Source organism: Toxotes jaculatrix, chromosome 14 (assembly GCF_017976425.1).
Source record: "Toxotes jaculatrix isolate fToxJac2 chromosome 14, fToxJac2.pri, whole genome shotgun sequence".
Taxonomy (NCBI): Eukaryota; Metazoa; Chordata; class Actinopteri; family Toxotidae; genus Toxotes; species Toxotes jaculatrix.
Window position 1 is genome coordinate 24031015 of NC_054407.1, and position 24197 is coordinate 24055211.

Consider the following 24197-nt stretch of genomic DNA (forward strand, 5'->3'; position numbering starts at 1 on the left):
TTTTTTAAGTTTTTTTTTTTTTGTTTTGTTTTGTTTTGTTTTGTTTTTTCCAGTTTGGCTTGCATAGAGTCCATGAACGTCCCTCACACCAACATGTGGGAATGTTCATTGCGTCACTAAAAAGGAATCTGAAATGATGTTACGCTCCCTGTAGGGAAGCACTTGCTCAGAGTCCCCTGGAAAACAGAAATGGTAGAAGGCCTGGACTGTTTATCATCAGCAAGACGTTTGTTGTAGAAGCAGAGTGAGGACAGACTGTACTGGGAACAGATCCGCAGTGTTTGTTTTATACCCTGCTTGGACGACTGGTTGGGAGGAGTTTACCAGCATCATGACAGTGAAGGAACAAACTCAAGTAACACTGAAAATAATAAGCTGATGTCACTGCAGTACAAGTGACAGGCCTGGATTTAAAACCAGTGGTAGAAAGAACATTTACCAAGCACTGCACTTAAGTACAATTTGTATTTGTACTTTACTTGAGTATTTCCATGTTATGCATTTTTATACTTCTTCTCTGCGACATTCCAGCTATAGTTCCTAGCTATTTCTCAGTTTAAGATTTTATATAAAAGTATGTGACGATCATGACCATATAAAATACAACACGTTCTTTAAGATTAAACCTGTTTTCAGCTTTTTTTTGTGGCACTTTGCAGCCTGTCCCCTTTCCGATGTCTGTGAGCTGTCAGAATTATTTCCTCTCTGAACTTCTCAGATGGTTTACTTTGAATAGACAGGCAGGCAGACTGATTTCTTCATTTATTAGTAGGATTGCAGATTTGTCTGGTGTAATACACTATGCACAACTGAAAGCACAAGTTGAAATGATGGGATCTTTAAAGGCACCCTGTGGAGCTTTTTACAAGTAAACTAAATAAACTTTGTTATAATTTGTTATTGTTGTCCACAGTTGGTGGTAATGTGTATATATAAGCAATTCACCAACAAAAGCACGAAGAGGAAGACTGCTAGCGATTAAACAGATGTAAACATTTGTAAGATTTTAGTGATACACATGTTTCTCATCAAAACACATGATGAGAAACACTGAATGTAAACAGCTCTTGTTTGTTTACAGGTAAACTCTATGGAGCATCTTTAAGTTTTACCTGCATTGTTCTGTAACCTTGTGGCACAACATGTGGTTTTAAAGATTTAGGTCGAGGTCATCAGGGCCCCACAGCTCGTTTTTGACTCAGGCCCCACAGAAGGTGCAGAGCTGTCACAGCACCCTCTGGTGGTTCAGGGTCAATCTCACCACAGAGGCTGAGGTGTGAGCACTAATACAGTGCAAACTGAACTGAACATAGGAGAGAGTCTCCCTTTATTAACTGTACAGATTAACAGGCTCCTGCTGCTTGCTCTCATCTTAATTTTGATTCAGTTTCAAATTTCTTCCACAACTAACAGGCTTCCCCACATCACACCTGTTCCAGCCTCCAAACTCTCACTTCAGGCATGTTTTATAATTGATTGTAAGATCATATTGATTACCTGTCGCAACCTCACTAACTTAAGGGCACTTTTAAGTGTTTATTATTGTACACCAAAAATAAAACACAAAGGTCCCATATCAATATGCAGACTGAAACAGTTTTTCCTTGTTGATATCCCTCCTTTGCACAGTGTTAGTTGTATTTCATAGATCATCTGGCTTCCAGGGGCTGAGGGTCTCTATGCTTTTCCTGTAGAACCACCATGGCATATTTTTAGCTGTAGTGGTGTCAAGTGAACTGACAAATAACCTGCATGACACGAATCCCTAAATATTAAGAAAAAGTTGATTGAAACCTGGAAAATCAGAAAGAAAATCACCTATAAAAGCTTTCAGTGGTATTTTTAACCATTTTACTTCAGGATCAAACTACTGTAAATAATCTTTCATTTGATGTCATGGTGAGAAAACACACTGATGTGTTTTTGGTGCATAGAAAGTGTTTTTCACATTTGACAACACCCTGTTGCTCATGCTGATCTGAAGAACTCTCAGGACTCTTGTTAAATGTTAAAGTTTGCATTTGATGCATTTATGGCTGTGACACAATCTGAAAAAAAGTTAGAACCACTGTAAAAATTAGATGCACAGGTGTCAGAGACAGTTATTATTAACACTTTCAATTCCTTCAGATTTCCCACTACAACAGTATTGTGCATAGTATTAAGCAGATTCTTCCACAACTAGCATGAAAAAAAGTTAAATCTGTCACTTTGACTTCTACTGTAAATTGGCTATCAAGCTAATAAATGCACAAATTAACGTGTATAATAATGGAAAGCCCCAAACTGTGAGGTCCGTTTGTAATGTACATAATGTTCTTGGTCATTTTTCTGCCACTGAAGTAAATGTTCACATGGTCAGTTACACAGTAACATCCCCATTAGTGCATTCTGGACATCCATTGTGAAGCATATTCAAAGCAAGCCATTGCCCATTCATCTACTCCCATTACGGTGGCATGCAGTCCCAGAATTCATGGCAGATGCACTGGCAGAATCCGTAGACCATGATCATGATGAGGCTGGCAGGAACCAAGCTCACCAGCAGCACCCCGAGCGTTGTCCTCTGCATGATGAGCAGGTAAACCCCCATGGGCAGCGAGCTGAAGTACAGCAGCCCTAGCACCCACACCAGTGCCCGGGCCGAGGTCTGGCACAGGAGGGCCGCACAGTTCCACACCGTCCACCTCTGCGTGATGGACGCCATGGAGTCCAGACTGGATGAGCGGTAACTCCGGTTTGATGTGTGAGATTCACGTGGCTGGCGGTGGAGATCCTGGTTTGAGGCATGCGCCGGTGGAGGCTCCATGATGGTAATGACAACAAAGTTAGGGGATCCCCGGATAGAGGAGTAGGTACTGGGGGAAGACGTGGAGGAGGACGCGGAAGGGGACATCACTGGTGCATTGCTACTCATCAGCGAGCTCAGGCGCCTGGGGCTGAGGAGCAGCTCTGTGGACACCTCCTGGTGGAAGTTGAGGTTCCTCTGATTCCTGCTTTGGAGGGCCAGTGCTGCCACAAGGTTGCAGTCGTCTGGCAGACTGCTCACTGCCTCCCCTGGCAGTCTGGTGATGTAGCGACAGAACGGGCACACCACGGCATTGGGAGGCGACTCCCCGAGATCCAGGATCTTAGCAAGGCATTTAGCGCACAGACGGTGGCAGCACTCGAGAACCTTTGGCCTGCGACTCCCGAGGTTGTACGCACAATAGCAGATCTTACACTCCAGTTCCTCCGTGCTCAGTATGTCCACGTGGCCACAACCACCTTCACCTCCACTGCCACCATCCTCAGTGCTTTGCAGCTCAATCATCATCCTGCCTCAAGATTAGCTGAAAAATCCAACCAAAAGCTCAGGTCCAGGCTCAGCACCGAGGGACATGGCAAGTTTCCCATAGATGGAGACAACGGTCCACTCCACTGGTCTGGAGTTCATTGTGGCTGTCCAACAGGCTCCTGCAGTGTGTGTGTGTGTGTCTGTGTGTGTGTAAGAGAGAAAGAGATTTGTGAGTTAATGTGAAAAGCACCTCTCAAGTTCTGGCCTCTGGGTTTGCCTGCCTCCGAGCAGTTGGGGTAACTGAGCTTTGTTTGGGGCAAAACGCCTTTCATGGGCCGCACGAAAAAAGAGATAGTGAGAGAGATTGAAAGAAAGAAACAGAGAGAGAGAGAGAGGGGGGTGAGAGAGGGAGAGAGATAACTGTTAACACAGCATTAGAAGAGAACAGAGGCGAAGGGACAACAAAGCAGAGCCTGTACAAACCGGAGCTGGAATTTTCGAGCCTGATCTTTTGTTGCGCGGTGAAATTCAGTCCAATTAGTGGCTCACACACACACACATGCACGCACACACACACACACACACCTATGGCTTTGCCTGTGTGTGTCTGTGTAGAAGTACTTGCAGTAAATTAGTTTTTGCATTTATGTTTGTGTGTGTGTGTATTTGTATTGTGTGTGTCTTGTGTGTTTGCAGACTTGAAAATCTATGAATGAATGAGTGAGGCAGCCGTATCCAGCCGCTATAATTCATAGTTTTATGATAACAATATGTCAAATGACAATATGTGAAAGATGAGTCACAGTGATGAACCCCCAGAAAATTACCCCTCGGCTTCACAGAGTTTTATAGTGGGTTTCAGCTCATTGTCTGTCTGTGCGGACACAGCTTTACTGTTCTGGTTCTCTCTCAGCGCTCTCACAGCGTCGTGCCCGGCCGCAGCAGGCAGCTGTTTTCAGAGGATCAGCTGTAGAAAGCCACTGTCCACTTCCTGCTCAGCAGCAAACAGCAGACAGACAGAGACCAGCCGGTGAACATAGTGGAGCATTTAGCAGCTGAAGATCCAGATATTTCCCTCAGGAGTTGGTGGATGGAGCAATAGATCAGATGTTTTTAAATTTGTAACATAGCTATAATTTTGGTCACACTAACCTGGTAAAGCCAAAGGTTTGATATATCGATCATGGCTGCGGTGAGTTAGTTGCTGTCCCCCACAATCTGCACATGACTCTTGAAATATCAACGAAATGTTCCTTTCAAATCAGCTATGAAGCTGCGTTGGGGACGGGCCTGTGGCTGTGAATATTTGTCTGATTTGATGGACTGGTGTGGAGTGAAGGAGTGGCCCCAGCACTATAAAGTGGAGCAGGTCATTGTTGGAGATCACGGTTTGGCACTGAGCTCCGATCTTGATTCGGGTCCAGAACAGTGTAAAATGGGTCATCGTCTCTTTGTAGTTCTTAGTTTCCCTGTTGCTTCCCAAGACGGATGCGTTCTGACTCCATCCCGTGGGGCGAGTGGCCCAGTCTGCAGTCTGTCACACAGGCTGCATTCATCCAATTCATCCCTTATTAAGTGTTTAGCCCATAAAATGTCAAAATTATGGACAACTGACCTTTACAGGTCACGACAGTCTTATGCAATGATCTCAAAGTTTGTAATCAAGCCAGTCTCATGATTCTGTGAACGCAGGTACGTCATGTTCATGTTCTGGGTGAGGACACTGGGCTTGCTTTGAACTGAATGTAGCACAATGGCAGATGCAAAATGGAAGGACTGTGACTTTATCCATACAGGTGTATTTGGCCATTTAGTTGCTGGATTTCTTTGCTGGCTAGTCACAGACTTTGACACAAAACAGTCAAAGTCAACAGCTTCTTTTATTCATATGAGAAATCTTTGTAACTGCAGGTTCATTTACAAACCGCCTGTTCTGATTTGACTCCTTTACTAGTTTGTAATGTATAAGGACTACGATCTAACGCAAACAAATGACGTCACACACACACACACACACACACCCGCACACACGCACACACACCCTGACGTTATTAACCACAGCAACACAAGCAGCAGCTGAAAAGCTGCATCAAGTCAGACATAACCAGGCAGAATAAGACAGGAAGTGTGGCGATTTTCTCTTTCATAGTAATCCTCATAGTAATAACTCCCAACTTCTATTTACGTTCACATTTTTATCACTATAGTTCTAAGTCTGCAAACAGCCTGGCCTTTTGTTGTCAAACTGCAGAATAGCTAATGAATCGCGGTTGTGGTGGCGACCTTTATTTTGAAAACCGGCCACCGGAAACACTATCGTAAGCCCTCCGGCTAACTTGACACCGCTTGGGGAGCGGAGCGGTAGAGCGGAGGGGCCCCGGTCGTTTTCCCAATGCTGGTGAGCCGGGAAGCAGGAACCGCGGGCGGCGGGGAGGCGGCTGCCGGGCCGCCGGCTCCGTCGCGCCAGGCACGCCGCGAGGAGGAGACGCCTTCCGGCCGCGCTGGGTGTCGTCTCACCGGCCTGGTCAACTGGAGGCAGAGACCTTGCAGGACTTCAGCTCTGTTTGCTGCAGCCAACGCGGCGTTCTGGTAGGCATCATGACGCAGGGATATCAGGCTGACTCCCATCCTGATAACACCGAGCCGCTGATACTTAGAGCAAAAATAATTATGATTTTGGACTGAACCCAAACCTCAGTAAATAAAGAACAGAGTCCTGTCGTTCCTCTGACTTCAGATGAGTTTATCATTATTTTACCCTGAAAATTCCTATAATGAGATTTTTAAGGTCACACAATCTTTCTTTTCCACCTCCACTGAGTCTTTGATTCTTTTTATTACTTTTTTTTTGTGAAGAACAATATTGTTCATAATATTAGTATGATTTTTTAATAATAAGGCATCAAGATTTCCTTCTGATCCTGTTCTGATTTTTTTCCTAATATTCTTAAAAAATTCTTAATAAAATCTATATGAATATTCAGGGCTGTAGTCAGATTTAAGAAATACTGTGGTCGTTGGTCCAAAATCTCTCTAATAACCCACTGTCCCCAACATCCACGAACACAAAAAATAAAAATAATATTTTTTAAAGTTTATATGATGCTTAAGTTTTATTTTCTGATATTTTCTGCATGCTGCCAGTAGTAAAATGATGTGGCCTATCAGTGGGGAAATATTAAAATTATTAAAAGCGTTGTGATATTATTAAAGAATTAGGAAATACCGAGAGCACAAATTCATCCAATGTAATGTAATTTTACTGTTGTGGCAACTTGAGGTGGAGCTGATTTCAATTGTTTTGTGTACATTTAGCTAGTTTTGTCCAGCGGTTACCAGCCGAGGAGTCGGACCCCTCCAGAGGGTCACCAGATCAATGTGATGTGTCATGATATGATTACTGGGCGAGGAAAGAAGTAAAAACAAAGTTCTGATACACAAATCACTTTTCATTTGCCAGGATTTTCTCTAATCTTTGATTTTTGGGGGATAATTTTTAGAGGGAGAGTAAATCTTTAGGCATGAAGTGTGAAAAGTACAAGGTTTCCCTTTTAAATGTTGCAAAAGAAGCATGAAACTGAAAGAGTTCAGCATAGTAAATATCTGTATTAACCTTTTTTTTTGGTTTCTCTTTAGGTTTGTGGCCTTCAGCTCTTTCCGAGCCTACAGCCTCCTGGCCCTCCTGCTGGCTGTGCTGGTCGTCTTGGTGACCATCAGTGACATCGCTCGGTCCAGATACACAGGTAACATGAGAAGACGCATCACTCTATACCGACGTCAGTGACTGTCCTCCCGTGAAGGAGGTTGTCTGTTCAAGCACCTCATCACGACCCATAGTTACGTCTTAGTGTTAGGCGACCTCTGACTGATGTATTGATTAGGATGAGAGTAAAGGATCAGCATGAAGTCTGTGTCCGGGGGAGGTCGTGGTGGAAGGACGGGTCCACAAAACACAGGACTTTCACAGAGGAGACGTCTGTTTGTTTCCAGTATGGAACTGATTTTTTTTTTTTAATGACGAGGGCTGCAGAACCTTAATGAAGTACTTATTTTAAAACCATGATCGAACCTGACACATACACTTACAAACATGTAATCATGATAAACAGTGTCCGATTCGCCTGCTGCTGGTCCGCTGTATCTAAGGGTCGGGACAAACGACCCAGTTTAGGTTGGAGGACTTGTTGGAATATGATCTATTTCTGTCACTGTAACCAAATCGGACTGTCCACACGTACACCACACAATCCCAGAGAATTTTTTTATTTGTATTAACCATTTTACTCTCATTATTATGGCATTTTCCAGTGATGTGACCAATGATGATGAACAGATTTCTTCTTTCCCACAGGAGCTCACTTATGGTGCAGCATGACTGCAAGGTAAGACGCTGAAGTGCATCTGATGGTGAATGTTTGTTGATGTGTGTGTCTCTGTGTTGGGACGTTACTATAGAAGAGGAATGAAGAGGGAGGAAATATATTTTTAAAAAACATTGAGGGTTCTAGAAGGAAAAACATATCAGAAAACCTGCATCCGTGTAGAACACACAGTACGGTGTCGTCTCTGAGAAGTTCAGGGTCTCATCCTGAGTCTGGACTGTGGCCGCGCGGAGCTGATTGGTCACATATGACCATCTAATCTAATCCCAGTGCTAATATCTCCTCCCTGAACGGACCCAGGTCACTTCTTCAAACACTGAAACCTACGGTTTCAAGACGCAAAGCAGACGCTCGCCTCGTGGCACACAAGTGTTTACACTAGTTTTTGATAGAAAATAAATATGTTTGTGTTTTTTTGACTGGTGGTCAGACAGAACGAGCAGCTGAAATACATCACTTTGAGCTCTACAGGGAAAATAATTAAATAATTAACAGTGATTTAAGTAATCACTAGTTGCTGGCCTAGTTTATGTGTCTGTACACACAGTGAGTTCTCTGATTTTGAGGGTTTTTGTGAGGAGCCAATTCTGTATCCAGAGCATGTCAAACAGATGCTGATGACAGTGTGTGTGTGAGCTTTTACAACATAAAGATGCTAGTTATAAATAGGTTACATCAATGATTGAATTAACGTTGATTTAATCTCATGCATGCATGCATGCTGCAGCTGCTTGAAGTTTTTTTTTCTGAATTAATTCTGATGGATAATTTATATTCAACAGTTTATTTATGTGCCGCAGTCATGGACTCGGGCAGGTGATAAAATGTAGGTCACGCAGACGCAGGCATGCAGATTCACAAGCCAACCAGGGAGGAGTCACAGTGGTCACCGGGGTCTCGGTCTTGGCCTCATTTTCAAAGTGGTTTGATTTCTCAATGTGAAATTAGACTCTTGTGTGAACGTGGAGTCAGAAAAGTTTTTTCCAATGCTAAGTGTTTATCTCAGTATATATGTTAACATCATTATGTATGTAGGCCTAACTGTAAACTGATAATTATCTCAGCAACTAGTAGGTACTGGTATTTTTTTTTAATTCCCATTTTTAGTCTACATGTTTTTTACTTTTCAGAAAACTGGCACCATTAAAAATATGAATTAATCTGAATTAGCTGTTAGAAGTTCCTGTTGTCCAACTGTCACTGGATTAATCTGACACTGAAGAAAACTTAAAAACCTGATCATTCCTGTTCTGAAGCGTCTTTTTCCTATGATGTCTAAGAGGATTTAAGGACACTTCCCCACCTCCGCTGGTGCTGTTGTTTTTGGTGCCGTTTTTTGCCCTTTATTAATATGTACGAGAGGCAGGCAGGAAATGTTGGGAGCGAGACGGGTGACATGCACCAGATTCAAACTGGGAATGTCGTGGTTGATGTTGTGCTTTGCACCTTTACTCTTCGACCGACGACCCGTATCTCCTAAATTCTAATTTGCATATCTAGTAAAAATCTCTTTCGTACTCTCTGACTCTCTGTCACTGTGACATTTGGTCAGCAGGGTGGGATTGTGTTGTTGTCACCTGCTGTTGTCTGTCAGAGGTGTCTTGTTGGTAATTGTACATCAGGCTCAGAGAAAGTCTCAGGCAAGGGCTTGTGGGAGATTAGCTGCTGACCCAAAATGCGAGCTGACAGCTGGGATGTTTGTCCCTCCCTGTTGTCACCGTGTGTGTGGTGAATGTCGTCTACGAACGGGAATGTGCTTGTTCTGTTTTATGGGTCAACAAAGTGTCAGTGTCATTACCAACTATCAGCTTTGGTTTCTTTTATGACTGTGACCCCGGTCTTTCCCCAGCCGTAACCGAGCAGTGTTTGTACCTGACTGAAGCTTCGCTGCAGAGGTGCCTGACGTTTGAATCACGTTTGTACTGTAGCTGTTTCAGAAGGAGCTGACGAGCAGTAACGTCCAGCTGATCAGATCAGACCCTGCTCACGGAGATCAACCGAGAGGCAATGACAAAAAAATATTCTGTTTCAATGTCAGTAAATTCATTTACCTCATCATTTCATGTTAAAACAAATCAAGCCAGAAGAAGAAGAACTGACTTAATAAAAGAAAAACACAGATAATAAAAACTAGAAACTTTAAGTTGAATCGACAGGAAACTTAACTTTTCAAGTTAAAGTTAATGAGAAAAAAATAGTTTATTCCACTAGATTCCTGTGGGATGTTTTACAGTGCAGGCTGCAGGAAAATTCAATCTTGACTTAAATAATTTTACATAAATAAAGTTACTGTCAGTTGCATGTCTGAAAACACATACAGAGCCTGATCGTCATCTTTCATGGCGGATTTTTGAAAAATCAGTTTGTCATGCTGGTAAATGCCAACGTCACATGACTCGGTGCGTTTTGTGTTTCTCTGACACTGGATTCGAGGAAAGACTCCTGAGCTGCTGCTGTTGTTTGTTCCCACAACAAACCCAAAGTGTCTCAAGAGTTGTGAAACCTGAGCACAGCGATTACTGTGTGTGTGTGTGTGTGTGTGTGTGTGTGTGTGTGACTCAGCTGTTTCTGTTCAGCCGGAACTGATTGAGAGGTGTGACATGAAGCAGTCCAGCCAATCAGATCACTTGACTCAGTGTGGGTATGTTTCAGAGCGAACTCTCTGATTGGACGTGAGGCCTGACTGGTGCAAAACAACAACACGACTGCGTCATCGCAGTCAAAGGACGTGCTCAGATCATGAAGCGTATAAACAACAGTCACAGCGTATTTGTGAATCTGAAATGTAACCATTTTAACTGTTTGACCTTAAAATAAAGTTTATGACCATGTTATGTCAATAATCATTATCATGAGCACCATGAAACACGGCCTATGGTGTAGTAAACACCAACTAACTGTAAGTAGCACAGCTTACTGTTCTTCTGAAAATAGGTTTGACTCTGGAGGATTTCTCGCTGCTAAGGAAAATAATATACCTGCAGAGCCAATCATGAAATAAATGAAATATGTAAATATTTTATTTTATTTACTGTGCCGTTAATTTGCTATTTTCCAGTTATGTTCAGCAGCTCCTCTAAACTTCACATTTAGCATATTTTATGTTCCTAAACCACAGCACGGCGCCCCCAGCACTGCAGTCCCTGTGTCCATGTTAATGTTTGTAATGCTTTTGTGTTTGAAGGTTTTGTTACCCACCGACAAACACTGTGTTTATTGTGTAGCAGCATTCAGATACGTGTGTGGAACAGTGTAAGCTGCTGCCAGCTGCTGATCGAAGTGGTGGCACCAGCTCTTTGGCTGGATGAACATTATATTTACCATGAAAGTAACTATGGACCATCAGTACCCGAGAACTAGAGCTTGCACAACTTCCAAGAAAGTATCTGTGTACTAGCATCCATCTGATGTACGGTGAGGTAATCACCCGAGCGCCACAGAAACCCCCTTCAAACCCCCCCGAGTTTTGAAGAGAAATAACCAGTTACAGTCAATAATAGTCACATTTACATCGACTTTATTGACTTTGACCGTAATACATACGTAACACATAACATTGCCTTCTTACTGTTGGCTCATATGTGTACAGGCCTTCTTGTAGAGAGTTAGCTGAGAAAGCTAACTGTGCTGAAAGCTAACCGCTGCCTGTCCTGACTGAGAAGTGGTTGGATTCATCATCCCAGGTACAATGTTGGATTTTTACACTTTGGTTTATGCAAAGATTAAAACGGTGAGTTTGCTGTTAGGTGGATGTTTTTACTTTTAATGAGTCAGGCTAGCTGTCTTCATGCTGAGCTAAGGTTCGCGGCCATATTTAGAACGGTTGTTTGTATGATGACAGTGTGTCCATGCCATGTCACTGACACACGAGGAGGCATGTTTGGGAGTGTGATGGTGTTGGGCTGGTGGTGGAGTTGGGGTCGGCGGTGGTGGAGGGTGTTGCTGTTTCTATCCCCCCTTAACCCCATCCCTCTGTCCTCCTGATGGCTGCCGGTTGGAATGTAGTGTGACCAGGTTATTTTTAGATGAGGCTGCTTGAAATACTCCAACCGGGGCTTCAATGAGGATAAACACAAGCTGCTCTCGCGCCGCGTGGCACGTAAAACCTGAGTTTCTGAATCTGCACCGGCATTTTTTACTGTTGGGAAGGAGAAGCCGTAGCTGTCTCTTGCCTTTTGCCAGGCCAACGTCTCATTTCGACCGTCAAGGCTTTGGTTGCCTTTAATTGTGTCACTGAATCTTCTGAAGGTACCAGAAGCTCTTGAGATGTCTCCTGAAGATCGTGGGGCAGGACTGAGGTATGACGGGAGTTGTGTGTGAAACTAGAGAAGACTTAGAGGAAAGGGTTCACACTTTTTTCGTTTCTTCAAAGGGTCAGCTCACCCAAATCACAAATAAGCAGATGGGTTTGGTTTTATTGGTCCAGCTTTTTAGATATTTGTCTCAGAGATGGCTTACTTACAGTGGATGTGAATGGAAATTAATGTGCTGTTCTTAAAGAACTGAAAAATGGGAAAAAATCAGCAAGAACATGGGGGTGGCTTCCAAACAAAGAAACTCCCTTGAGCAGAAAATGTGTGTGTATTTTTTATTTTTTAGTGATTTGGGTGAACTGAACCTTTGAGACTCACAAACCTGTCTTGTAGGGGACTGCTGTCTTCTTTTTGTTTTTGTTTGTTTTGTTCAGTCGGGGTTCAGGTTGTTTTAACATACATGCTTTATGACTTCAACTCACGACATGGGAAGTTTGTTTAGATGAAAACAATCATGCTCTCGGTACATTTAAGTCTCAGTTTTAGTCTGAACAGGTCAGCAACATGAACGGCACGGCACAGGTCTACTTGGAAAGCAGTACACATCATCCGTCCATAACGCTGGCGTCTTATATTAGTCATAGCTTTTGGCTTTGTGTCGTGCACAGACACACGCAGACGGGCGTTTCACATTAACTGTAAACTCGATCACCTGGGATGCTGCTTTCTCGCTGCGTTCATGTCAGCCTACTCTATATGTGGCTGTACATGGAACATAAACAGGCATTAGTTGTATCAGAGTCCCACACAGACAGGTGGATAAACATATTTACACCCCCCCACCCACCCACCCCAATCACAAGTGAAGAGCCGGGATGTTTTTGCCGCCATTCCTCGCATTGTTTGTCTCAATCTATTTTTGACGCGCCGTCACTGGGCTTGTTAGAGGCTCAGACATGCCGCTCACTGTGTTGTTTCAGAGATTACTGATAGAAAAAAAAAATCTGACAGCTGCTCATGCGGTGCCGACGCCCTCCTTCCTCGTCTGCAGTCCGATGATGTGGTTGTCGTCAAGTTCTCCGTTGAAAGTTGGATATTTTTCTGTGTGAGTGATGACTGGTCTTCATGCTGTGGTGAAAAAAACGGCACTGATTGATTGACACACCGGTGGGTGGTGGTGGTCTGTAATTTTCTGGAGTAATGAAATGTGATATATTTGCTTCTCAGTACCCAAAGTGTTTGTGGAGCTCATACAGCATGTGACAGGAGGTCAGAAAAATGTCTGGGATTTGCAAACCATGCGGATTAGGATGACAGCTATTCTTCTGAAGTTGTGCAAATACTTCTGGGTAAAACTTGATACTCAAAACTACTGAGGTGTAGTTCAACGGCTGTCAGAGAGACAGATCCATAAATCCAGAGAGTCAGAGACTTTTAAGAAATGCAAAAATTACTATTACAAATGATCTAACTGTTGTGATAAAATGAAAAGTAGTGTCATTAGCTTTGATTTCGAATAAAGTCCCACGTTCTCCAAAAGTCCGAAACATTATTTCATAGCGTGTTCTTAGGTGGATATTTGTTTGTGATTATCTGACTGGTGTCCATTACAACTGGACTGATAATCCGTTAATAATCAGTTCAAACTAACCTGATCACTGGATGAAGTGACGACAAGCAAACTACTACTACAGCGCACGTTTGGTGTGCTAGCGAGTCAGCTGTCGTTGTTTGAATAGCTTAAGAACTGTCTTCTATACGAGTCCTACCAGAAAATGTTTAAAGCTGGAGTTACCAGGAGATTGTGTCACATTCGGTCTTATCAAAACATGCACATTTTATTTCTCCTCTCATGAGGTCTCAAGGTTAAATGGACATTTCTGGTAAAAACAGACCTGTTAAGGGTATTACCGAGTAACAAACTAAGAAACTGCTCTTCCACACTCCAGATGATCTGTGACGTTGTGAAATTTTACAGTACTTCACCTCTTTCCAGGGACATGTCTGTCTTTCACGGAACAGAGAAATACTTATCGCGTCCGTCCCTTACTGCTATTATTGCCTCACAGTATCACCGTCACATGTGCGGCCCATCATGTTTCCCCGGAAACCGGCCTCCTCTTGGGGCATGTGCCTGGAAGTCGAGAGGGGATCAGCGGACTGACCTTTCGTCATAAGGGTTATGTGAGACAAGGCTGGGTGTTTGGGTCAGGTGGGAGGGGTGGTGGGTGTACATGAGATACTGTAGCTTCTGGTAGCCTCTCGTGTAGATACACCATGAGGGGGAGAGGGGGTTTGGATGGAGCTATAGGCGGGAGAAAGGGGAATAGGGTTCAGAAAGAAAAGAAAGATGGAAGCTCAACAGGCAGAGTGACTTCGGGTGGTTTAGTTCGTCTCATTTAGGAGATAAACACTTCCCATCATGTCACAGATTGATGATCCTGACAGTTTAATGAACCATCAACCTGGTGGCAAGCTGGTGAGAACCTGCTTAGCTGTTGTAGTAACCAGATCTCCATGGTGATTTCACACCAGCTGTTTCCAGGACAGCTGCTTTCACAGGACATGTAGTTTCCATCCTCTGTTGGGCTTATATTTAGTATTTTGTCATTTAATCTGATGAACCCTGTCGAGGCAGTAACTTTGCTCACTGTTACACTAGAATTGTGACTTTGGGATATTCTGTTACTGAATGCTAACAAACTAATATTTGCTTTATGTTTGATACTGTCTGGTACAGTAGTAGATACTCATTTATCACCTGCAGCTTTTCAGCTTTTTAAAAAAAAGGCCGGTGATGGAAACCCCCAACGACAAACCCCACTGGGTTCCAGCTGGTGAAGCCAGTGGAACAGAGAGTCACTAAGAGAGGAAGCAGGGCTTTGGCTGCCTCACACGCTCATCTATTTATCGCACATTACCTTCACATGAGCCACATGTGTGCCTTTTATAGCTGTTTTATGTGAAGCGAGCACGAGGGCTGATAGTAGAGCTTAAATGGGAGATGATTTTTAGGAACCCCAAAGCAGGAGGGGAAAGTTTCATACCTCACCAGGTGGCTCGGAATCCCCAGCAGTACCACAGCATGGAAGGCACTTTCACATCCCTATTCCCATCTGCCACCTGTCTGTTTAGTCATCTTGCAAGTTTTATTGTATTGCTTCTTAATTTAGACGATGACTGGCCTTTTTTCTCGGACTAAATTTTATCAATGACCCTCAACCAAGCAGAATTCTAAGCCTCCAAATAAACCTTGTCAATCCCTTTCTTAGTCAAGTCAACTGTTGGTTTTATTTTTAGTGCAGAGTCACTGTGTATTGTATTGGTTTGAGAAGGAGAGACCAGCATCACTGTGTTTCAAGTTGATACAAACAAATACAGTTAAAACTACTTGTATAATGTTATAGGAGCAAAATGTGTGTTGTGTCAAACACTGTGTGTGACCAACCATTCACCTGTCCTCCATTTTACAGACTCAGTGGCAGCATACACTGTCAAGATGAGTTGTCTTAAAGATGATTAACATGGCCTCTGTCTCTGTTTTCCTGTAGCTGGGAGATCATTGACTCAGACCGGGATAGCCGGTCTGGGACTGGACCTCAGCTCGGCGACTCCCTCAAACTTTTCCTTCAGGAGACATCAGCTTTCAAACAGCAAAACCCAGGCAAGGTGAGGCAGAGACGGCTGATGACCCCCTCTCAGTTGTTTAATTTGTGCAGAAACAGAAATGTTGAAATGACGGTTCTTGGTTTTAGGGAGAGTTCATGAAGAAAATCTGTTTTTCCAAATCCTGAAGAGAATAACTGACTCTCGCTGTATACTGTAGCTGAGAGTGGAACATTTCTACATCAATATAAATGTTTTGTTTCACTCTCCTTGCTTTTACTTTCCTTCTCTTCTAGTTTTGCCTGCTGGTTTGCAGTTTGTGCACCTTCTTTGCTGTCTTAGGACGCTACATTCCAGGGATTGTTATCTCATATATTCTAGGTGAGCCACCTAAAGTTTTGAACATGAGAAGGTCATTTTATTTACTGGAAGAACCTTGTATTCATATTAATATTCATATTGTGTTTAGCTTCATAGAGTTGTGACGTTTAAATGAGAGATATAGTTGTGTGTCATCAGCATAACAGGGTATCACAGTCAATACGGTTTGCAAACTTTCTTTTGTTTGGAAATAGAGTGTTAATGGCTTTTCTTTTCTCCGTCTTGACGTCTCTGCAGTGCTGGGCGTTTTCCTCTGGCCTCTGATTTCTTTTCATGAGGTTGGTTTGTGGCTGGAGCCAGTTCTGCAGAAGCTGGACTTTGGCATTGGGGAGTTCCTTCAGAAAATCAAAGAGAACCATGGTAAATATTTATCTATCTATCTATCTATCTATCTATCTATGTGGTTGTACATTATCTCATCCATGTTTTGCTCCTTTCAGAGAGGAGAATCATGCAGGCTCAGACTGAGAAGGAGGGCATCGAGTCAGACCTCTCCTCCATGTTTCCCAAGGTTGGCTGATCATCTCATCTCATCTCAATCTAATTATGCCTCTGTTGACAGACTGGGTCCAGTTAACACTAATTGAAATTCACTTCACATGATCCACATCAGCATGAAGACCTGTGCCAAACTCAGTGCCAAAAAATGAAAATGACTTGATTTGGATTTGACTGCAGTGAGACTTCACTCCCTAAAGACATGATCATACATGATGATTTGAGACTGAAAGCAAAGGTTTTGTGGCCTCAGTCAGTGGGTGTGTCAAACTGATATTTCCATGGTCAATGATGAACCTTAGCCTGACAGTTAAGTTGAATCTCTGAAATCTGACATCTCCGTGTGTTTACCGCCTACAGCTCGACTCCACAGTGTGCAAGGAAATGTCTGTGTCAGACACAGAGGTGTCTGATGTGACGTGGACGGACAACGGTACTTTCAACCTGTCGGAAGGACACACACCACAGACCGAAAACTCAGAGGGTACGTTTGTCAGCTCTGCGCTGTGCCACAGGTGGACACGTAAGAATGCTGGATCGACGAATATTTATCACTTCTGCAAAAAAATCAACATTTTCTCAATAAAAACTTTTTCAATAAGCGCACTTGGGCTTACGAAAATTATATATATATACCATATTTAATACTTTAATTCAACTTGTTTTATTAGGATGATCTATCATGCATTAATACATACAGTACATACAGGACATAATACAGCAGTCAAAATATGGCACTTTAAAATGACAGATGTCAGTTTCATGCTGGCGTGCCAGAGCATCACTGAAGTCACCGTGATTCATCCTCCTGTGCCCATGAACGACTGCACCAGATTCTGTTCGGGTTCACTGAGTAAACGTTGAGACAATTCACAAGATGAATGAAAACGTTCACCTGCTGGTGGCGCTAGCGGGAACGTTAGAGGACCAGAGTCATTATGATGACAGACAGAAAAATAAAATTCAAAATACATTTGATATTAAATACAATTAATATTATTGATCACATTATATCCCAATGAGAAATTCCAGGATCAGAACTTCAGAGAAAAATAGTGAATTCTAAGTATCTTCTTGCGAATAATTTGTCCTCGTTTCCTGTGAATGCCCCTCACAGACCTCGACAGAGAAGAAGCGTTCACTGGTGGCCTTCCAGAATTCCCTTCGCTTGACAACGGCGCAACAACCAATGGCGACGACGAAGATGACCTCAGCCTCGGCCTTCCCTTGCCTCCACCCCAGCCCCAACAGCCAATCAAATCCAAGTGTGCACCTGCTACCGACAAAGCTCTCGAATTGGTCAACCAGATGGCGGGAGACTTCATCGCCGCCACGGTCACAGCTGCCATCCAGGAGAGAATAGAAGCAGCAGTCGGCTTCACAGCGCTGAGCAACGACCCGGAGCGGTCAAGACTCCCAGAATCCACCAGGCTGCTGGAGCTGGCCGAGGAGTCAGACAGCGAGGTGGAGGACTTTGAGCTGCTGGACCAGTCGGAGCTGGAGCAACTGGAGGGCGAGCTGGGGCTGGGGGAGGAGAAGGCCCGAGCCAAAGAGGAGGCACAGGGCAAAAGTGACAAGTCGGCCTCAACTGGATTCTTCACCAAACTCCTCAGACGCCACTGATGGATGAAAAATGATGTGTTCCGGTAACAGAGGACTGACGGGGGTTGTGAGAAAACAACGTTTCCATTTATGTTTTTCCTGTAGTGCTAACTTCACTTTAACTTCATTTCAAAACTGGTCAGTCTGAAATTCTGAGGTGGAAGTGATGTCGCTTTAATCAGACTCATCTTCACCGAATGCAGAGATCAGACTACACACTATCTGCCTGCTAATGGCCTGACCTGACAGACGTGGGAGCGAAAATGGTCTCAGAGAATCACACAAGATCAGTGAAGGATTAAATCCTGGTACTGTGCTTATAAATATTTAGTGAAGGTATCCACCCTGTGCCAGCTGTGCGTACACTTACCTGAGGTTGGTGTAAGAAGGAGGAAACATAGGTGAAAACAATTCTCTGAAAATGTGGAGGACGCTGCAGTTTTATTTACTCATCTGTTTATCTTTAACGTTTATTTTGTTCCCTGCTTTTCGCTCCTACAGTTTTCGCCCATTCTGCCCAGCAGCCAGCACAGAGCGCATTTCTTTAGCCTACTGCTGAGCCTCATCACTGTGTGTTAGGTCGGGTCAGGAGAGATAATCACAGGTAACGAGTCAGTTCAGTTCAGAGGTTTGCAGATTTGCAGCAGGTTTGCAAAACTGGAAATATGCAGGTCTCTGGATGGAAGACGAAGACGATTTTTTTTTTTTGCATAAAGACAAAAAAGACAGAATGCTGTGTGTTGATGTGTGGCTAATGCACACAGTGACCTTTATAAAACAGAAATATTGTGTAGTCTGATCCCAGCAGGCTGTTGATTGGGTTTTATCAGTTGCTGTGGTTACATTTGTCCTTTGAATGTAACTTCTTCTATATTTTATTGATGAAACAAATTTAGCGTTTATAAGCTGCATATACACAAATAATGAATGTTTATACACTTAAAATGTCCTGATATCTACTTGCAGCTCAATTATAGTTCGACACCCCTCGTTATAAATGATAAATGCTTAACAGGGGGGTTAAATTAATGTGATAGAAATAAATGTGTTCTGAAATTTCCTCTGGACTCGAGGCACAGTTTTCAAAACTGAAACCGACAAGCTCTAAAAAAAACACATGCATTTCCCCAAAGACTGCACTTTCAACGTGAATGTATCCCAAAATGGTATCGTAAAGACCCGTTAACTGCAGCTAAATGTCTATTTTACCTGTGACCCCAGGTGATATTCTTGCTAAAGACTCTCTGTTATTTGTTATTATTATTATTATTATTATTATTTTCTGACTGACTGGCTTGAGTTCTGAAACACTCCAGCCACTGCTGCTCACAACACACCTAACATTCACTCTGATTCTGAATCCAACTACATTACCCAGAATTCCATAAAGCTCAACCTGAATGACAATCACTAGGTAATCAAATCACCTTTAATGCTTAAAATATTACTGGTTGGATAGTTGACAGATTAAAAAGTAAGAAGCCTTTATTTTGTACTGTTTTTTAATTATTATTTGCTTTTTGTAAGTTCTACGTTTGTTTGTTTTGTTTGTTTTGTTTTTTCCATGAAACATTTATGAAGTCGAGACACTTTATTACAATATGCAGCAGGTCTCAACATACTGTGCATGGAAATCTCATTTTGAGGCATAAATATTCTTAAACATAAACATTTTACTTCCAGTGCTTCCTACCCCATGGACTTCACGTTTCACCGTAGCCTTGTGGCTGTACCAGATGCTACCCCAGTTAGCATCTGGCTGAGGACCGTTGATGAAGAGAGAGACAATCCAGGAACAGTCCACAGTGCATACGGACCGGAGACAGTGAGATTTGGCCCAAATTAGACCCGACCCTAAATGCAGTGGTTGTTAGACAAGACCTGCAGCTAATGAACAGGAATCTGTGAGATCCGATCAGACTTGGGATCTGGCCCGACTCAAGTTCCTGCTAAGTCTCAGCAACTTGGAACCAAGTGAGCCCGTGAAGATCCACGATTACACACAGAAGAGTCAAATGTATTATTAGTGCACTGAAAGTCAAATGTTATGAGATGACATGTTTCCATTTGCACCTTGATTATTATTTAACGCTGCATCTACGCAGGTAATTCTGCTGTGTCAAGCATCACATGTGGATTCAGAGAATGAAGAAGAAGAATGACTGAACTGTTTCTTTCAACATGCCTTGTACATTAAAAGACATTGTTCTCATAATGAAGACATGCAGCAATGTTTAATGTGTCCTGTTGAAATAATCATGTAAAACCTCGTCCTATCATAACCGTAAAGATGATATAGAAGTATTTGTTTCTCAGTGCCTAAGAAGACTTTGTAGTGGCTGCAGTTCATTTTAGCTCACATGTAATAACTGTATAAGACAAAGACAACTTGTGAATAAACACTAAATAAAGACCCTTTTAAAAATGAGTTAAACTGATAAACTGGTTCTTTTTTTTTTTCATTAAACTTCCAGTTGGATCAAAGTGGTTTCCATGGCAGTTGCCTAAAAGTGAGAAATCCCTTGAGCCTGTTTCAGAGAGATGTTGGTGGGTTAGAAGCAAAACGCATTAACTCAATGTACTTTTATGTAATTAAACTCAAGAACGTGAATAAAATGTTGTAACGTGGTCTGTAGTTTCATTTTGACCTCAGTGTGTTTGTGAATGCATCTGATGGAAACACGTAGGTTGTGGGGACTTGAATCTGTTTAAACCGTCACACTGAAGGGGTTCGTCGTCCTGTCGGGGGACAAGATTCGATTTAAGGTCAGGATTAGGATCAGAGTAGGATTAGTCTCTGGGGAATAAATGATGGAAACACATTGTTGTACTTCATTTACTCACAGAGGAAGGACGTCACTAAGTAGATTTACTAAGAAACTCTACTTATGTACAGTCCTGAGGAACTTGCATTTTACTTGAGTTCTTCTGTTTTATGCAACTTTACACTTTTACTCCATTTTAGGTGAAAATACTTCACATTCAAAACATGTTGATGCATTTCTACTTGTACTAATATAAACATGTGATCAGCAAATAAAATATGATGCATGGTTTTAGACTGAAACACTCAACATCACATGAAACAGTAAAAATGAGTTGGATTTGTTGACCGTAGATATTTTCCATGTAAAAAACATTTCTCCTTGAAAGCTGCAGATGTAAAACTATCCAGAAGTAAAAATATGAATGAACCAGAAAAAGATCAGTTTCAGGTCACGTTGTAAAACAGGTTTAAACACAAAGCATCAAACAGCTTCTCTTCCTGGAAGAAGTCAGAACCTGATAACCCTCCCTCTCCTCCCTGCTCTCAAACACAGTGAGCTCACTCTGTACATATATTTCCTTGTTCCCTTCAGATCTACAGTTTGAAGATGGGTGTAAGCAACATGTGGTGACATGTAGGAGCTGACAGGCCCCATTCACTGCAGAAACACATGTTGTTTAGATCAGAGCTCAAACCAGTTTGAAAGAAAGAAAGTGAAACTCAGACAGTCGTTGTCACTGAGAGGTGAAATGGCGCAGAGAGGAATTCAACTGGACCAGGAAACTTTCTCTTGTTCCATCTGTCTGGATCTACTGAAGGATCCGGTGACTATTCCCTGTGGACACAGCTACTGCATGAGCTGTATTAAAAACCACTGGGATGAAGAGGATGGAAGGAAAATCTACAGCTGTCCTCAGTGTAGGAAGGACTTCATACCGAGACCTGACCTTGAGAAAAACACCATGTTAGCGGATTTAGTGGAGGAGCTGAAGAAGACTGGACTCCAAGCTGCTCCTGCTGATCACTGCTATGCTGGACCTGAAGATGTGGCCTGTGATTTGTGCACTGGGAGGAAACTGAAAGCTGTCAAATCCTGTTTGGTGTGTCTGGTCTCTTACTGTGAGAAACATCTCCAGCCTCACTATGATGTACTTCAGTTAAAGAAACACAAGCTGGTGGAGCCCTCTGAGAAGCTCCAGGAGAACATCTGCTCTCTTCATGATGAGGTGATGAAGATGTTCTGCCGCACTGATCAGCAGTGTATCTGTTATCTCTGCTCTATGGATGAACATAAAGACCACGACACAGTCTCAGCTGCAGCAGAAAGGACTGAGAGGCAGAGAGAGCTGGAGCTGAGTCGACAACAAATCCAGCAGAGAATCCAGGACAGAGAGAAAGATGTGGAGCTGCTTCAACAGGAGGTGGAGGCTGTCAATGGCTCTGCTGATAAAGCAGTGGAGGACAGTGAGAAGATCTTCACTGAGCTGATCCGTCTCATGGAGGAAAGAAGCTCTGATGTGAAGCAGCAGATCAGATCCCAGCAGGAAAGTGAAGTGAGTGGAGTCAAAGAGCTTCAGGAGAAGCTGGAGCAGGAGATCACTGAGCTGAAGAGGAAAGATGCTGAGCTGAACAAGCTCTCACACACACAGGATCACATCCACTTTCTACACAACTACCCCTCACTGTCAGCACTCAGTCAATCTACACACTCATCCAGCATCAATATCCGTCCTCTCAGGTACTTTGAGGATGTGACAGCAGCTGTGTCAGAGCTCAGAGATAAACTACAGGACATTCTGACAGAGGAATGGACAAACATCTCACTGACAGTGACTGAAGTGGATGCTTTACTGTCACAATCAGAGCCCAAGACCAGAGTTGGATTCTTAAAATATTCACAGGGAATCACACTGGATCCAAACACAGCACACAAACGATTGTTATTAACTCAGGGAAACAGAAAAGCAATATCAAAGTATGAAGAACAGTCTTATTCTAGTCACCCAGACAGATTCACTTCATTGCGTCAGGTTCTGAGTAGAGAGAGTCTGACTGGACGTTGTTACTGGGAGGTGGAGTGGAGAGGAAGAGGAGGAGTTTCTGTAGCAGTCGCATACAAGAATATCAGCAGAACAGGGAGCTCAGATGAATGTGGATTTGGATTCAATGACAAATCTTGGGCCTTAAATTGTTTCCAAAACAGTTTTTCATTTTGGTTCAACAACATCCAAACTCCAGTCTCAGGTCCTCAGTCCTCTAGAGTAGGAGTGTACCTGGATCACAGTGCAGGTATTCTGTCCTTCTACAGCGTCTCTGAAACCATGACTCTCCTCCACAGAGTCCAGACCACATTCACTCAGCCTCTCTATGCTGGAATCTGGCTTTATAAATATGATGGAGACACAGCTGAGTTGTGTAAACTGAAATAGACAAAACAGTCACTGACAAACCTGTTCTTCCTCCGGGATGTAATGAGTGGTTGGATGTTTGTTATTGCTGCTGTAATACACTAAGTTTTCTTTCACCTTTACACGCTACAATTTTCACCTTGAGAATTGTGTATGTTGTATTATTTTGTAAACAGTTTTGTGAACATGCAGGTGGCACCTTAATCCCGTCCACCCTGACACTTTACGGACAGACAGACATGACAAATAGAGGCACAACAAAATTACAGTTTGAAATGACGCAGTTGTGGGTGGCAGATGGATGAAAGTATCTCTTCTATTTGCAGTAGTTTATTAGATTAACACTGAGATGTGATAACAACTGACTTAACCTGGTTATACCCAGTGTCAAAGACGATGGATATAAATTTTCATTCATGGGTTTTTAAGTTTTAATCATACGCTGTCTTTTCTCAGGTCTATCAGCGTCCTCGTGTCCTTGTGCACTCAGCATTTACCTGAACTCACTGGCCAATTTCCATTGTTGAGCTTTGTTCCATATTGTTTGTTGATTATCGTATCGTCCTGACCTTACATTGTAAAGTGAATTGAGATAATGTATGTGATGATTTGGCTCTACGTCAATAAAAATGAATTGAACTGAATTCAATTCTTCCTCACTGTTGAGAGATGTGCCAGGAGCACAGGGAAAGGACCCAAATGCAGACACACCAGCAGAAAGACTCAGTGAAGACACTTGAATAAAATCAGCTAGGTTAGAGGACGGGTGGACAAACTAGAATCCAGGGAGGCAAAAACAAAACTTAGGAAATCCAAGAATTCACGGAGCAAAATAACTGGAGGAAAACTCAGGAAAATGAACAGAAACCAAACAATATCCAATGCAGGAGGAAAAAACAGTGAACACATGGGGAAAACACCTGGACTGAGGGGAACACAGACACTTCAGTTTCTTTGAATGAACTTTTTAGGCCTGATTTTTACTGTTGCATAATGAAATAATGCCTAAAAACATATTTACTC

General features: G+C 42.8%; 3 protein-coding genes across 4 annotated transcripts; 2 read left to right on the forward strand and 1 right to left on the reverse strand.

Annotated features, from left to right (window-relative positions):
* Window positions 1-2449: 2449 nt before the first annotated feature.
* On the reverse strand, window positions 2450-3316 carry rnf182 (ring finger protein 182). The gene has a single exon (XM_041055273.1). It carries the CDS (start codon window positions 3314-3316, stop codon window positions 2450-2452), a length of 867 nt encoding a protein of 288 aa, XP_040911207.1.
* A 2284-nt stretch (window positions 3317-5600) lies between these two features.
* Window positions 5601-20618, forward strand: retreg1 (reticulophagy regulator 1). 2 transcript variants are annotated; one of them, XM_041055272.1, is made up of 10 exons: window positions 5601-5866; window positions 6914-7020; window positions 7629-7659; window positions 15464-15581; window positions 15815-15899; window positions 16137-16259; window positions 16340-16410; window positions 16758-16881; window positions 17515-18043; window positions 19683-20618. In XM_041055272.1, the coding sequence occupies exons 1-9, from the start codon at window positions 5670-5672 to the stop codon at window positions 18018-18020; spliced, it is 1362 nt and encodes a 453-aa protein (XP_040911206.1). In that variant the 5' UTR covers window positions 5601-5669; the 3' UTR covers window positions 18021-18043; window positions 19683-20618. The 2 variants fall into 2 exon arrangements, with proteins under 2 accessions (XP_040911206.1, XP_040911205.1); XM_041055271.1 differs by having other exon boundaries at window positions 5603-5866; window positions 17515-20618.
* A 785-nt stretch (window positions 20619-21403) lies between these two features.
* Window positions 21404-23812, forward strand: LOC121193122 (tripartite motif-containing protein 16-like). The gene has a single exon (XM_041055268.1). It carries the CDS (start codon window positions 21516-21518, stop codon window positions 23193-23195), a length of 1680 nt encoding a protein of 559 aa, XP_040911202.1. The 5' UTR covers window positions 21404-21515; the 3' UTR covers window positions 23196-23812.
* The last annotated feature ends 385 nt before the right edge of the window (window positions 23813-24197 follow it).